The following is a 14141-nucleotide window of genomic DNA, read 5'->3' on the forward strand; positions in this document are numbered from 1 at the left end:
CTAGAGGAAGCCCTTGCACAGAAACGAAGACCCAACACAGCCAAAAATAAATATAATAAATAAAAATAAATAAAAGATTACTATTAAAAAAAAAATAGGGGGGGCTTCCCTGGTGGCGCAGTGGTTGAGAATCTGCCTGCCAATGCAGGGGACACGGGTTCGAGCCCTGGTCTGGGAAGATCCCACATGCCGCGGAGCAACTGGGCCCGTGAGCCACAATTACTGAGCCTGCGCGTCTGGAGCCTGTGCTCCGCAACAAGAGAGGCCGCGATAGTGAGAGACCCGCGCACCGCGATGAGGACTGGCCACCACTTGCCGCAACTAGAGAAAGCCCTCGCACAGAAACGAAGACCCAACACAGCCATAAATAAATAAGTAAAATTTAAAGTCAAACTAATTGAGTAACAGACATTAAAAAAAAAAAAAAGGGAAGGAAGAGAATCCTAGTGATTGGGAAAAAAAAAAAAGCTTAAAAGACATATCAGTTTAAAAAAAAAAAAAAGAATCCGCCTGCCAATGCAGGGGACATGGTTCAATCCCTGGCCCAGGAAGATCCCACATGCCTCAGAGCAACTAAGCCCAAGTGCCACAGCTACTGAGCCCACATGCCACAACTACTGAGCCCGCATGCCACAACTACTGAGCCTGCATGCCACAACTACTGAAGCCTGCACACCTAGAGCCCATGCTCCGCAACAAGAGAAGCCACCTCAATGAGAAACCTGCACACTGCAACGAAGAGTAGCCCCTGCACACCACAACTAGAGCAAGCCCGTGCAGCAACGAAGACCCAATGCAGCCAAAAATAAATTAATTAATTAATTAAAAAAAAAACTTTGGTAAAGAACGAATTTGACACCAATGCCCCCACGTCTCAGTTCACTTAGTAACAGAGCACCAGCCCTCCTGGCTTGACGGGAATTGTTACAGAAAACATTTCAAAAGATATTTCTAGGGTCTTTCTGTGATGCTCAAACTTTCCGCTTGTCTGTGATTCAAGCTGCTTCTCCTCAATCTCAATACTTTAACCTTCATTGAGAAAATAGTAGTCCTCCAAAATGTACTTAACTGTTATTACTATTACCATTAATTTTAGAAGAATGTAGAGAAAATAGTTGGAGTTGGCTAGGAGAATAAATATAAAAATATATACAAAAGGAAAATTCTGACTGCTTTGTTAATAGAACTTAAAGATTAAAACCTACACAGGTCTCTTCAGATCTTAAAGGATTTTCTTCTAAAGGGTGATTTCAGTGTTTAATATATATAAATCATGTTCTTCACTACAACACAGTAATGTAAAATTATCAGAGTTTACTACTGCAAGATTGATATGAGCCTAAGAGTCAAGTCCACTAAAGAGGTTTGTTTTCCTTGCATTCATGCCAAATCAGCTAGAGTGAAATTATCCGCCGGTCTAAGCAGCTGGTTCTGTGCAGCCCAGAGAACATGTGGCGAAATTCTCTCCTTCACAGGGTGCAGGTTCACTGTGTCTCTCACACCCAGGTGGTTTGTAAAGACTCTCTGTTTCTGGTAGCTTTAAATTAGAGGTGCTCTTATCACCAAAGGAGAATGAGAGATATGTAATATTAAACTCTTATGTATTTTTCCTGCGTAGGCCTTGCTTTTATTATCTACCTGGGATTTTATGCTCTGGGTTTCACTCACTTATCCATAAAAAACAATATTATGCAGAGACCACGGTTTATGCAACTGAAACGTAAAATCATGCAGGTAACTTACAGAAGTGTCTCAACTCAAGAAAATTTTGAACCTCAGAATTCCTGAGTACTATAGTCGTTGAAAGATATTTGCTCTTGGCTTTCAGAATTTAGAGAAACTAGTTACAGATATCAATTTAATAGGGGCTCAGATGTGGAATTATGTGCATGACACTATGCTGGGTTTTATGAACGAGTCACAAAATGAGTATGTACTGGTTATATGGCCATTACTTTCAGCTAATTAAAATTTTTTCTAGCATTTACTTTAGCAAATTTTTTCCAGACATTTCTTTTGGGCATCATACTTAAATGTAATATGTCATTTAATCTAATTCTCATAATACTATTTTGTGAGGCTATTATTCATGCAAGAATATAAAGGTGGCGAAAAAGGTTAAACAACTCACCAGATGCCTTAGTTTGTAAGATAAAAGGTGTTCAGTGAAGTGCATGTACCCATTGAGTCTGTGCTTTTAGCTATGACAATGTTCTACTACTTTCAAGGCCCTGAACATTGGGTAGGAAAGGCAAGAACGAAGAGGCCAAACTAAAATACAGATAAAACAAATCTCATAAAATGAGAAAATGGAGTGGAAGCATTGATAAGGAGCAATTAATTTGGTATTAGGTAGGAAGGGTTGAGGAAGACTCGAGAGAAATCAATCTTTTGTGCTTGGTCTTGATGTGTGAATAGAATTTCCATTGCTAAAAATGTTGTACTGACAGCAATATTGGTTGAGGACAGGACAGAAGGAGAGGGAGAAATTCAAAGGGTATTGCAGTCTGATAATGGCATGAACAAAGACGCCAGGAAATAAAATTTACACATGGCTCCTTCCAGGAATGATAAGTAAGCAGGAATGGATATGTAGAGACAGAGACAGATATGTAGAGACAGAGACAGATATGTAGAGACAGAGACATACAAATATTTTGTCCAGTGGCTTATTTTGTTCAGTGGTTTTTTTTGTTCAGTGGTTTTGGAAGGGCTGAATGCCGAGTTAAAGCATAAGCAACACATTTTTGAAAGGCTTTTTTGTAATTCAGTTGTGTGTATGTCAATGACCACAATCAATAGAATCAAAAGCAATAGGTGACTAGGTTTTAATTTTTGGAAACTTTTCCCTCTATTTTAGGGAATTCCCTGCTGTAGAGACAACCTGAGAAAGAAGGTGAGAGAGTGAGAAAAATTAAGACATGAGTAATCTGGTAGCACCTGAAACAAGAGTGGGTGCATTCCTAATGCTCCAAGTACTAGGGACCTTGATGATTATGTGTGACATTATCAGTTAATGTTTTCCCTTTTGAATTTTCGCATGAAATTTTTGGTGTTACATTTCACTTCTTCGAACAGAGGTAAATTCCTCCACTTCCATCCTATTCTCTAGAGCTAAAACTATGGCCCTATGCTTATAACTGGAGAAGAATGTCTACCTTTTACACGACTTTTATATGTTAAACAAATTGACTATTTCATATTCATTTTGTTCAAACAAAGCCCAAAGCTAATAGTAGGATTTAGATGAATTCTGAACTAATACCTCTTCAAAATCATTTGAAGTTAAAGTTTGATAAATATTTAGACATCTAGCTTTTCAGAACCCCCAAATATGGCCTAAGCGTATAATACCTATCCTTTGAGTTATCTTCATCAGTTATTTTTATAATCATTTTTATTGCTTTGTTTTGTACCTGCTGAAAGAGAATAAAAGTCATATTCAAAATGAGAAAAAAAAAAAAAAAACAAGCAACCCAATCAAAAAATGGGCAGAAGACCTAAATAGACATTTCTCCAAAGAGGACATACGGAGGGCCGAGAAGCACATGAAAAGCTGCTCAACATCACTAATTATTAGAGAAATGCAAATCAAAACTACAATGAGGTATCACCTCACACCGGTTAGAATGGGCATCATCAGAAAATCTACAAGCAACAAATGCTGGAGAGGGTGTGGAGAAAAGGGAACCCTCTTGCACTGTTGGTGGGAATGTAAATTGATACAGCCACTATGGAGAACACTATGAAGGTTCCTTAAAAAACTAAAAATAGAATTACCATATGATCCAGCAATCCCACTACTGGGCATATACCCAGAGAAAACCGTAATTCAAAAAGACACATGCACCCGAATGTTCATTGCAGCACTATTTACAATAGCCAGGTCATGGAAGCAACCTAAATGCCCATGGACAGACGAATGGATAAAGAAGATGTGGCACATATATACAATGGAGTATTACTCAGCCATAAAAAGGAACGAAACTGGGTCATATGTAGAGACGCGGATGGATCTAGAGACTGTCATACAGAATAAAGTAACTCAGAAAGAGAAAAACAAATATCGTATATTAACGCATGTATGTGGAACCTAGAAAAATGGTACAGATGAACCGGTATGCAGGGCAAAAATAGAGACACAGATGTAGAGAACAAACGTATGGACACCAAGGGGGGAAAGCAGCAGGGGGGTGGGATGAATTGGGAGGTTGGGATTGACATGTGTCCACTGATGTGTATAAAATGGATGACTAATAAGAACCTGCTGTATAAAAAAATTTTAAAAAGAAACCAAAAAGGCATCTAGAGAACTCCCAAATAATTGGAAATTGAATCACACAATTCTAAACATCCCATGAGTCAAATAAGAAATCATAGCAAAAATTAGCAAAGGATTGAACGGAATAAAAGTGAAATCAGAACATATCAAAATCAGTCAGATGCAGCCAAAGAAGTGCTTAGAGGGAAATTGTTAGTCGGGGGGCTAGAGGCCAAGGTGGCATGGGGCTGAGCGTCTTCGACGTCCCCAAACTCAAGGTGTTACTGCTTCTCTCTCACAGGGGTGTCCTTGCAGTTGGTGCCACCTCCCCATCTGTAAAATGAGTCCCCACTGGACACCCCAGCACAGCTCCCTCCAGCTCCTTGACTCTCGCTGCGGTGGTAATCACTAACCCTGCATCTCCCTTCGCCACGACGTTAGGAGCTGGGAGTGGTCTCGGCCTCCGCTGCTTGCCAAGGGCCCGAGCCTAACGTCCACATCCTGTTCATCCACCAGGAGCTCGGGAGAACTGAGCTCCACACCCGGGGTCGCCCCTGACTCCAGGGCAGGTACTTACACTTCTCCAGCTGGTCCCCGATCACCCTGAGGAAGGCCACAGAGATCATGAGCAGGTTGATGATGAAGCAGGCCTCGCACAGCTTCCGGATGGTGGGGCCACACAGCCCTCCGACCACGCCCTGGTAGGTGGCCTGGCCGCTGACGGAGGCGGCATAGCCCAGGATGACCAGCCCACTGATCAGGAAGACCAGGGAGACCTGCAGAACAGGACCATGGGGCCAGGCGTGCCCACAACCGCCCCCCAGGATGCTGATACCACTCCCTCCGGGTCTCACCTGCAGAGGCCACGGCTGCCTACAGCCTAGGGCCTCTACCTGACAAGCCACCAGCCCCCTCCCTTGAAACCAGAGCTGCAAAGCAGGTGGATTCCAGAGGCCGCGCTGGCTCTACGTCTGTGAATCTGGGGTTCCCACTACTCCACACCAGTTGGACAAATGAGGTATCAGAAACCCAGAGTTTAAATTACTTTCCTAAGATCACATGCGTTGCAGGTGAAGAGCCGTAAAGCATGGTGGTTAGGAAGCAGGCATACTTGGGTTCAATTCCAACTCTGCCACTCACCTGCTCTGTGGCATGAGGCCCACCATCAACCTCTGTTTTCCCATCTGTGAAATGGGGATGATACCATCTACCTTACTGGAGGGTTGTGATGCATTTGCTTTAAACAAAGCACGTAACTCACTCAGCTCAGTGCCTGGCACGTGGTAACTGCTCAAGAAATGATGGTCATTCTTATTCTCCAGACTCCCTCTCCAGTGCTCTGTTGGAATTTTTTCCAACACTGAAAAATTTTCAAACATCTAGGAAAGTTGGAAGAATTTTACAATGAACGCCATGTACCCACTACCTAGATTCTACTAGGAGCAGGTCACTTTGCTTATTTTATCACACCTCTACCATGCGTCCATGTGTCCATCTAAACTTGGGGGTACATTTCAAGGCAAGTTGTGGATATTAATTAGCATACTTCCCCCTAAAGATTTGGGCGTGCATATCGTTAATTAGAGCTTGATGTTTGTTTACAGTCCTCTCTTATAAGATAAAATTTACACACAGTGAAACGCACAGTCTTAAGTGTATATCAGTATATCATTGGAAGGGGTATAACCAATGTACATGTGCAACCTAAACCCCTACCAAGACACAAAATGTTACCACGTCCCCGAAGTTCCCTCCTGTCCTTCCCAGTCACTTTCTGTCCCCGTGCCCAGAAAAAAAACACTCTAATATTTTTCTGCTTTTATCCATTTTCTTATCTGGCTTTCCACTGAGTGGTAACGTTTGTGAGGGCCAGCCCTATCGGGCACATCGGTAAAATTTATTCCTATTTTTGCCAAGTGCTATTTCACTGTGTGGATAGAATCACAATTGGTTGATCCAGTCCCCTGTTGCCAGACATCTGGGCTGTTCTTTGTTTTGGGCTACTATGAAGGAAGAGCTGAGCATTCTAGAATAAGTCATTCTGAGGACCCACGTTTCCTTCTCCTGGACACACACCTAGGAGTGGAATTCCTGGGTGTCAGGGTAGATGTGTGCTCAACTCTGGCAATTTCTTACAAACTGCTTTCTGAATCATCTGCACCACTCGATAACCCCTCCCCCGCGCCCCCCCCCCCAGCCTCAACTGATGCATTTCAGACCCACTTGCCCCACGTAGTTAAATGTTTTTGAGCCTCTCCTGGATGGACGGCTACCTGTCCCTAAGCTGGACCTGGTCTCCACGGCCAAACTCCCCTCCCACATTTCTATGGAGGAGAACAATGCAGGAGCTGTGAGGTGCTCAGCCAAGAAGCCCGGGGAGAGCCAGCATGGCCGTCTTCAGACACAGTTCGTGCCCCTGAACAGCAGACTCGTTCTTACGCCAGCAGCCAAAACCAGGGCTGCTGAAGGGAACATCTAACTGGACCGCCTGACAGAAACTTGAAAGTTCAGAGCCAGGAGGAACATGCACGCTCCCTCCAGCCCCTCGACCTCTGCCCATGCTGGTTCCTCTGCCTGGAACACCACCACCCCGCCTCCACCACTGTCCCTCACCTGGGGAGCCCCTACTCTTCCCCCCTCCTCTCCAAGGTCACCTCCTCCAGGAAGCCTCCCCACACTTCACCCCCGAGGTGGGCTCAACCCTCCGTTTCTGGCAGAACCACACCTTTCGGGGGCCCACTCTTTTCCCCGTGGTGGGTCGAATCCCCCAAAAGGTTTGTCTACATCCCAATCTCCAGAACCTGTGAAAGGGACTTACTGGCAGCCATCTTTGCAGATGCAAATAATGAACATGTAATTAAATGAAAAAGGGTCTTTTTGCAGGTGAAATTAAGGATCTTAAGATGAGGTCATTCTGGATGAGCCAAGTGGGCCTTAAATCCAATGATAAGTGTCCTAATAAGAGACAGAAGACGAGGAGACACAGAGAAAGCCACGTGGCGATGGGGCAGAGATTGGAGTGACATGGTCACAAGCCAAGGAATGCCTGGAGCCCCCAGGAGCTGGAGAGGCGGGAAGGACCCTGCCGACACCTTGATTCAGACTTGCGGTCTCCAGGACTGGGAGAGAATACACTTCTGTTGTTTTACGCTGCCCAGGCTGTGGTCCTCAGGTCCAGGGGCCTGAGGCCACATACTCACAACTGAGCGTACAGCGTGAGGATCCCTGCCTCTCTCATCCACCAGACTCTAAGCTCCATGGACACTGGGATCGTGTCTTTTTTGCTTACCATTTAGCCCCAGAAAAGCACCCAGAACATAGCAGGTGCTTCATAGGTATTTGGGGATGAAAGGAAGGGAGGGGGGTGGGGGGGTCAGGCTAAGCCTCTGCCAGTGAAGGTGCGTCTCTGCTAACACAGTGAGCTGTCCACGCAGGAGTGGCTGACCCTCGAGACGGTCCCCGAGCCTCTTAGCAGCCAGTCAGCAAAGAGCCCTTACAGCCCCTCGCCAGGCACGCCTCTCTTTGGAGCCGAGGAGGGTGCAGGCTCGTTAATTTCATTAACCCTCCAGTGCTCATGGGGCCATTAGAGACCTAAAACCTCACACCACTGACCTCCCAGCAGCAGGGATGTTCAAACATTCCTCCCGTCCGAGGGGAGGCCTTGTAACTGGGGACAGGGCAGAAGTCTCACTGGCTAAGAGGAGGGGAGAGTCAGGAAATGATAGGGGAGTTGCTGATTACCAGCCTGACTTCTTCCCTTGTTGGGAGTTTCCATTTATTCATAGTTGGGGTCCGCTCTCCTGAAGCCTGCCTGCCTGCTCAAGATGGGATCTTTAGACCATCCTGTGCAAACAGCAAGCCACCCCAGCAGCATCCGTGTTACCCGGGAGCCTGTCAGAGATGCGCGATCTCAGGGCCACCCAAACCTGGGCTGTCAGCATCCGTACTCCCGAAAGGTGCCGGGAGACCCCGCACGGAGCTTGGGGAGAGGCGCGCCACGTCCCTGCCTCAGCCCTGCCTGACGTCCTCGGACTGGTCCGTCTGTGCCTGACCACGGACCCCCACGCGGGCCCCATCCGCTCTATCGCTGACCCTTTGTGGCTGGAGGTCGGGCTCCCTGTTCCGGAAGCGCGGCCTTTCTGCCGCACACATCCAAACACCGCTCTGTTGCCCGCCACGTGCACCTGGACAAGCTGGGGCTCAGCGCCGCCTTGGAGGGGGCTTCTCTGCCCCCCTCCCGCTCCCACAGATGTCATCCCACTCGTCACGCTGCCCACCATCTGACACTGTCTCATTCGACTTCTTGAATCTTGTCCGAGCTCCCTGTTAGAACAAGCTACACAAGGACGGAGACCACACTGTCTCAGACACCCGGCGCCAGACAGGCGCTCAGCCAGCATGGGGGTGGCACAGGTTACACCGGACACTGCGCAGGGCAGCATCTGGCAGCTTCCAGAAGGACAAGAGAGGCCCCGTGGGCCCACCAATGAGGCCATTATCAGCCAGCTGCCAGAAAAAAGCATTTGAGATGATGCCGGTCAAAGAACTTACCACGAAATGCCTGATTCCTATCAGCCCAAGGAAAAGCCTGCTAATAACATGAAGCTGTGCTAATCAGCAGCTCTTTTCCGCTGAGGACGGTCAGGCCCTGGAACTTTCTGGGAAGGGAGAGAGTTCAGGCTCCACACGCAGCCAGCAGAACTGGCCAAACACCGCTGACACCGTGCAGGTTGGGGGCGTCACAGCGGCCTCAGTCCTGACCTGCCCACGGGATTTGGGCTTTCGCTGTGGAGCCGAGACCGGGAGGCAAGATAAGTCAATCAGTGGCTCTCGGAGACAGCGCCTCCCCGGCTGAAAGGCCAGGTTCATTGGCTACAGGTGCCGCGCGCTCCGCAGAGACCCGCCGCGCCTCTACCTCCCCCTCCCCCTCCACCCCGCCTGGCTGCGGGGGCCCTCAGCCGCATAGAGGATGCTCTCGGCCCGGCCCTACAGGGGGATTCCCTTCTCCCTTCGTGAGCTGAGCGGGATGGAAAACCAAAAGCCACAGGAGTAATTTCGGAGACAGGCAGCTCTGCAAAAGCAATGCCCAGGGCTCTAGCTGGAAAAATAAACTTAAGCTCCTACCTGCCCCCAGAGAACCACCCCCCCGCCCCAAAATGCTCCCCAGGGGCTTACCAGCTCCACTAGGAAAGCGGGGGCCACCCCACCCGCCTTGTGGAAGGCCCATGGGAAGTTGAGCAGGCCGGCGCCCAGCGCGGACTTCAGGAGAATGAAGATAGCACCCAGTGAGGATAGACTGGGGCGGGCGGCCGTGGGGACCGGCTTTTCCGAAAGGCCTCTGTCTCCTGAGGTCTGTCCCTCCATGGCTAGAAGCAGCAGAGGGGCAGAGAGACGGGGTGGTCCCGGCACCGTCTTCCCAGTTCACGGTAACCTTCTCCAGCTGGGATGCGTCTCTCCTCAATCCAGCCAGAGCCAAGACGTCTGTCTCAACCACCCCAGCCTCCGTACCCCTCTTCCCGAGCATCTGCTCCCCCTTTCCAAAGCGTTATGCAACCACCTGCCCCATGACTTCCGGTCCTCACACCTTTCCCCTCAACCAACGCTGCCGCCCCCAACTTCCAACCTTGTTTATGGGCACTCTTGCCCTCCCCCACCCCGTTTCTCTTCCAAATCCCCAACTCCTTCCTCCCCATGGCTGTTCTCACCCACCCACCCGCCTCCAGGCCAACTTCCACAGCGAAGGGGCTCCAGCCCCTGGTCCTTACCACCAAGTCCAATCTTCAAGGCGACAGACAGTCCTGGGCCATCAGGGACGGGGACTCGGGCTCACTTCAGAGGACCCAGAGGGGTGGGAGGAAGGCTCTAGCTCCCCCGGGGTGGGCAAACGAGTCATGAATCATGGGAGCCCTAGAGAGCACATGCTGGGGTCACGTCCCCGAACCTGGGAGGACACGGGCAAGAGGTCAGGGCCATCCGTCCCAAGAACTTGTAGCTTCTGAGACTTCTGGCCTGAGCACGGGAGTCTTAAGACTGCCGGGGGCGGGGCCTTCCCGGCCGCCCCGAGGGTTAGAGGGAGCTCAGCTGGGAGAGATCAGGGAGGCTGCACCGATCTCACCATCTCCAACGCCTCCTCCCGGGATGCCTCCCAGGCCCCCACCCCCATCTGTCACCTGCTAGGGGCGCCGAGCCTAGTTTCCCATCTGCAGAAGGGGGTCCGTGTGCCCTCCTCGGGGGGCTGTAGACTCACGCATGCAAAGGCCCAGGCTGTCAGCAGGTGCTTCCTGGCAAGGCTCCCCAGGCCAATGAGCATGTGAATCACCTGGGGTCTTGTTAACAGGCAGATGCTGATTCGTCCCACCTTGGGTGGAGCCGAGAGTCCACGTTTCTCACGAGCTCTGAGGAGGCGGGTGCTGCTGGTCCCCGGACCACACTTTGAGTAGAGACCACCTCTCCGACCCAATACAGTCGGCTAGGATGGCAGAATCCTGGAAACGGTCCCAACCCGGAAAACGCAGCCCCGTGAAGGTCGGATCTTGAATTCAGAGGTGAACCTGTTTATTCCTGGCGCCCAGGCTCAAATCCCCCCCGAGAGCATGTTAAACCACTGAGTGTGGGATCCGTCACCAGCGTTTCTGACTCAGGGGGTCCGGGGCCCCTTCCTGAGAACTGCTGCTGTAAGTTAGACATGTTCAACGCCTCCCCCAATCAGTCCTTCTCCGTCGAGATCAGCACCAAAGGCTTTGCTCGTGTGGTCTCAAGCCCCTGACCGTGCCACCTCCCTGCAGCGGCTCCGTTTATGCTTTGCGGGCTCCCGCAGCTGGACGGCGTCGCGGGCCGCAGTTCTGCTGCGACCACGTGAGCGGTGCTCACCGTGACCCAGGCCTTGCAGCAAGCGCTCCCCGCGTCCTCACTCTGAATCCCGAGGGCTGTCACCGCGGTCCGTAGAGCGCAGGGCTCCCGCGGGTGGGGCAAGAGGCTCAAAACGTGAGCGCTGGCCGGGGTCAGGGCCGGAAATCAGCCCCGAGTGTGTGTCATCTCAAAGCCAGCAGTGTCACGCTGGCTCCTGCACCCGCCCAGACCCTGATGGTGCCTGGATGGGAGCGGACGCGTAAGGGAGGGGATGAATGGGTGAGCAGACGGCAGGATGTGAGGGGCTGGGGCGCACCCCTCCGGAATTCACATGGCTCTCTCCCCCCACATCCACCCCGAGGCAGTGAGAAAGGAGATCAAGGGGCCTCAAAGCGGCCTGGCTTTGTACTCCTTAATCTCGGCTCTGAGCGCCCGGGGCACCCCCCTGTCCCGCCTGGGTCCCTCATTAGCTGCCCATTAACGTGCATGACTTAGAAATTGGCCACTGGGCTGTGAAATTCCACTCAATGGGGAAAACCTCTTAATTCTGAGGGGCTTTGATTTACACTCTGCCCAGTCTCAGGGCTGTGTGACCTTTCCCGGGGAGGAGAGGTGCCCCTTGGGGCCCCATCTGTGTGGGTGGGCAGCCCCGGTGGCACATGGGGCTCAGCCCAGCGCCCCGCATACGGCCCCGCGTCGCCCCCCAGGGGAGCACCGTCAAGGGATGTTCCAGGGTCCCCCCTTTCCGCCTCCACAGAGTACTGGTCACCTGTCAGGTTGGGAACTTCAGGGAGAAAGTGACCTCAGCTCATTTCCGCAAACCTTTGTCTCACCCTTTAGAAAGTTCTGGAAGACAGACCAGGGCAGGGGTCGGGGGGTGGGGTGGTCTCAGCAACCAGAGTGCCTAGGACTGAGATCCAGGCCTCACTGGGGTCCCCTGCGAAATGGTGGTAACAGCCCCTGTCTGCCCCGCAGGGCCCTTAGGAGGACCCAGTGAGAAGAGGGTTACTGCTGTTGAAATACACACGGGGCAAATCCCATGATCTGTACATGTCTGTGTTTTTACCTCCGCCTGCTTCTGAGCTAGGACAGTGCTCTGAACCTGGGCTGCACAACACCCGATGGACCCTTCAAACTGCCGGCGCCAGGCCCACCCTCAGAGCTTCGGATGAAGCTGGTCTGGATGGGCCAGGCACCAGGTTTTCTATAAAGCTCCCCAAGAGGTGTTCACGTGCCGTGAGGAGGAGGAGGTCAGCCCTGTGCGCCTGGGCTCACAGCCCCTGCTCAGCCGCAGCTTTGTGCCCCGGCTTGGCCCCCAGAAGCAAGGGAGTGTGCATGTGACTGGGAGGGCGGGCAAGTGCGCAAACCTCAAGTCCGCCTCAGCGGAGGCCAGGGCCTCGGGGCATCTGTGGGGTCAGGAGGGAAGAGGCACAGGGGTCTGAGGCCTGGGCAGCCTGGGCAGGGAGGGGAGGCGGGCAAAGGTGATGGGGAATAGGCACGGGAATCCGGAAGCACACAGCAGAGGACGGCGCTGGCGACCGCCTGCTGAGACGGGGTGGAGACCCAACAAGGGCTTGAGGGATGAAACTAGCTGGCACTCCTGAGAGTATTTTCTTGTTTCTAGTTTCATATTTTGATCCCAATAAGCAAATACCACCTGTGTGCCAGCTGTGAAGGCAGCCACAGGCCCAAGACTGTTAACTGAATCTGCAAGATATTCCCTCAGGGGGCACACAGAATGACACACATGGTTAACATTTAGAATTTTCAGGGGTTTTGCCTAGGACAAGGTCAAGCAGGGATTGCTTCGTCTTTTCTTCAGCTTTGTGCCCTGGCTTGGCCCTCACAAGGCGGCTTAATAACTGAAAGGTGGAGTGAACCAGACACTGAAGGAATAAAGCCTCAGGTCTGTAGATACAGGAGCTCGTGGACTTCTCAGGGCGACAGTTAACCTCTGCGGGAAACGGCGCCAGCGCAGGGACAGGAACCCAGTGTGGTCGGTGGGCTGGCTGGGGGCTCCCAAAGATGTCCTCACCCTCGTCCCAGAACTTACGGCTGTGTCACCTGGCCAAACGGACTCTGCAGATGAGAGCACGTCCAGACCTTGAGGCGGGGCGAGTATCCTGGGTGGTCTGGGTGAGACCTCATCACCATCACAGCGTCCCGAGAACAGGGACACAGCGGGATCAGAGGGCAGAGACGTGCGGACAGAAGCAGAGGGTGGAGTGGTGTGCACTGCAGGTGGCAGAGGGGCCCCCGGCCAAGGGATGCGGGCGCCTCCAGAAGCTGGAGAAGGCCTGGCAATCACTTCCTGCCTGGAGCCTCCAGAGGGAACCAGCCCTGAGTTTAGCCCCCCGAGACTGACTTTGGACTTCCAACCTCCAGAACTGCAGGGAATAAATGTGCTGTTTCAGGCCACTGCTTCCTGGTAACTGGTTATAGTGGCAGCAGGAAACGGACATACCCAGCATCCCGAGTTCTGACAGTCGGGCACCTCTGAGAGGCTGGAGGCCCATGGTGTCCCCACCCCCCCCACCCCCAAGCTCAACAGCAGGGGTCTTTTCTCAGCCACAGAGCAGAGGCTGGGGGCCTCCAGGTGACACACAGCCCAAGGGCACAGGCCTTGCTGTCCCCTCCCTCTTCTGAAGGGCTGGTGCCCTGAGTCATGATCCGGAGTCCCACTCTGGGTGAAGGAAAAGAAAACTGCTGACCCTCCTCCACCCACTGCACCCAAAGGAAGAGGCACCCGGGAGGCGTCAGCGGCCAGACTGGAGGCCGAGTCACAGGGCAGCGGGTGGGCGCCCAGCCCTGCAGGGTCTTCGTCACCTGGATCCTGACCCCCACATCCATGTTCACGTGTGGTCTCGGGGGCCAGAGAGCCTCCCCCCATCTCCGAGCCGGGGGCTCCCACCTGGCCTGTTCACAAGAATCCTCTGGGGAGATTTGTGTGGGGTTTTCTGGTAAAATTACATGAAATTCACCATTTTAGCCAAAGTGTACAGTTCAGTGTCATTTCATGCACTCACAATGC

At 51.8% G+C, this 14141-nt stretch overlaps 1 protein-coding gene across 3 annotated transcripts in view; it reads right to left on the reverse strand.

The window, feature by feature from the left end:
• The window catches only part of SLC38A8 (solute carrier family 38 member 8), a 39706-nt gene extending 25895 nt beyond the window's left edge, over positions 1–13811 (reverse strand). Inside the window, exons 1-4 of one of the 3 annotated variants that reach the window (XM_082437245.1) lie at positions 10027–13811; positions 9437–9627; positions 5523–5640; positions 4839–5037 (exon numbers count right to left, since the gene is read on the reverse strand). In XM_082437245.1, coding sequence (XP_082293371.1) covers positions 4839–5037; positions 5523–5640; positions 9437–9625 — 506 coding nt within the window. In that variant the 5' untranslated portion in view covers positions 9626–9627; positions 10027–13811. Of the gene's footprint in view, positions 1–4838; positions 5038–5522; positions 5641–9436 lie in introns of all 3 variants that reach the window. The other 2 variants (XM_082437244.1, XM_082437246.1) reach the window with 2 other exon arrangements.
• Between the last annotated feature and the right edge of the window lie 330 nt (positions 13812–14141).

This window comes from Balaenoptera physalus (assembly GCF_965194825.1).
Source record: "Balaenoptera physalus genome assembly, chromosome: 19".
Taxonomy (NCBI): domain Eukaryota; kingdom Metazoa; phylum Chordata; class Mammalia; order Artiodactyla; family Balaenopteridae; genus Balaenoptera; species Balaenoptera physalus.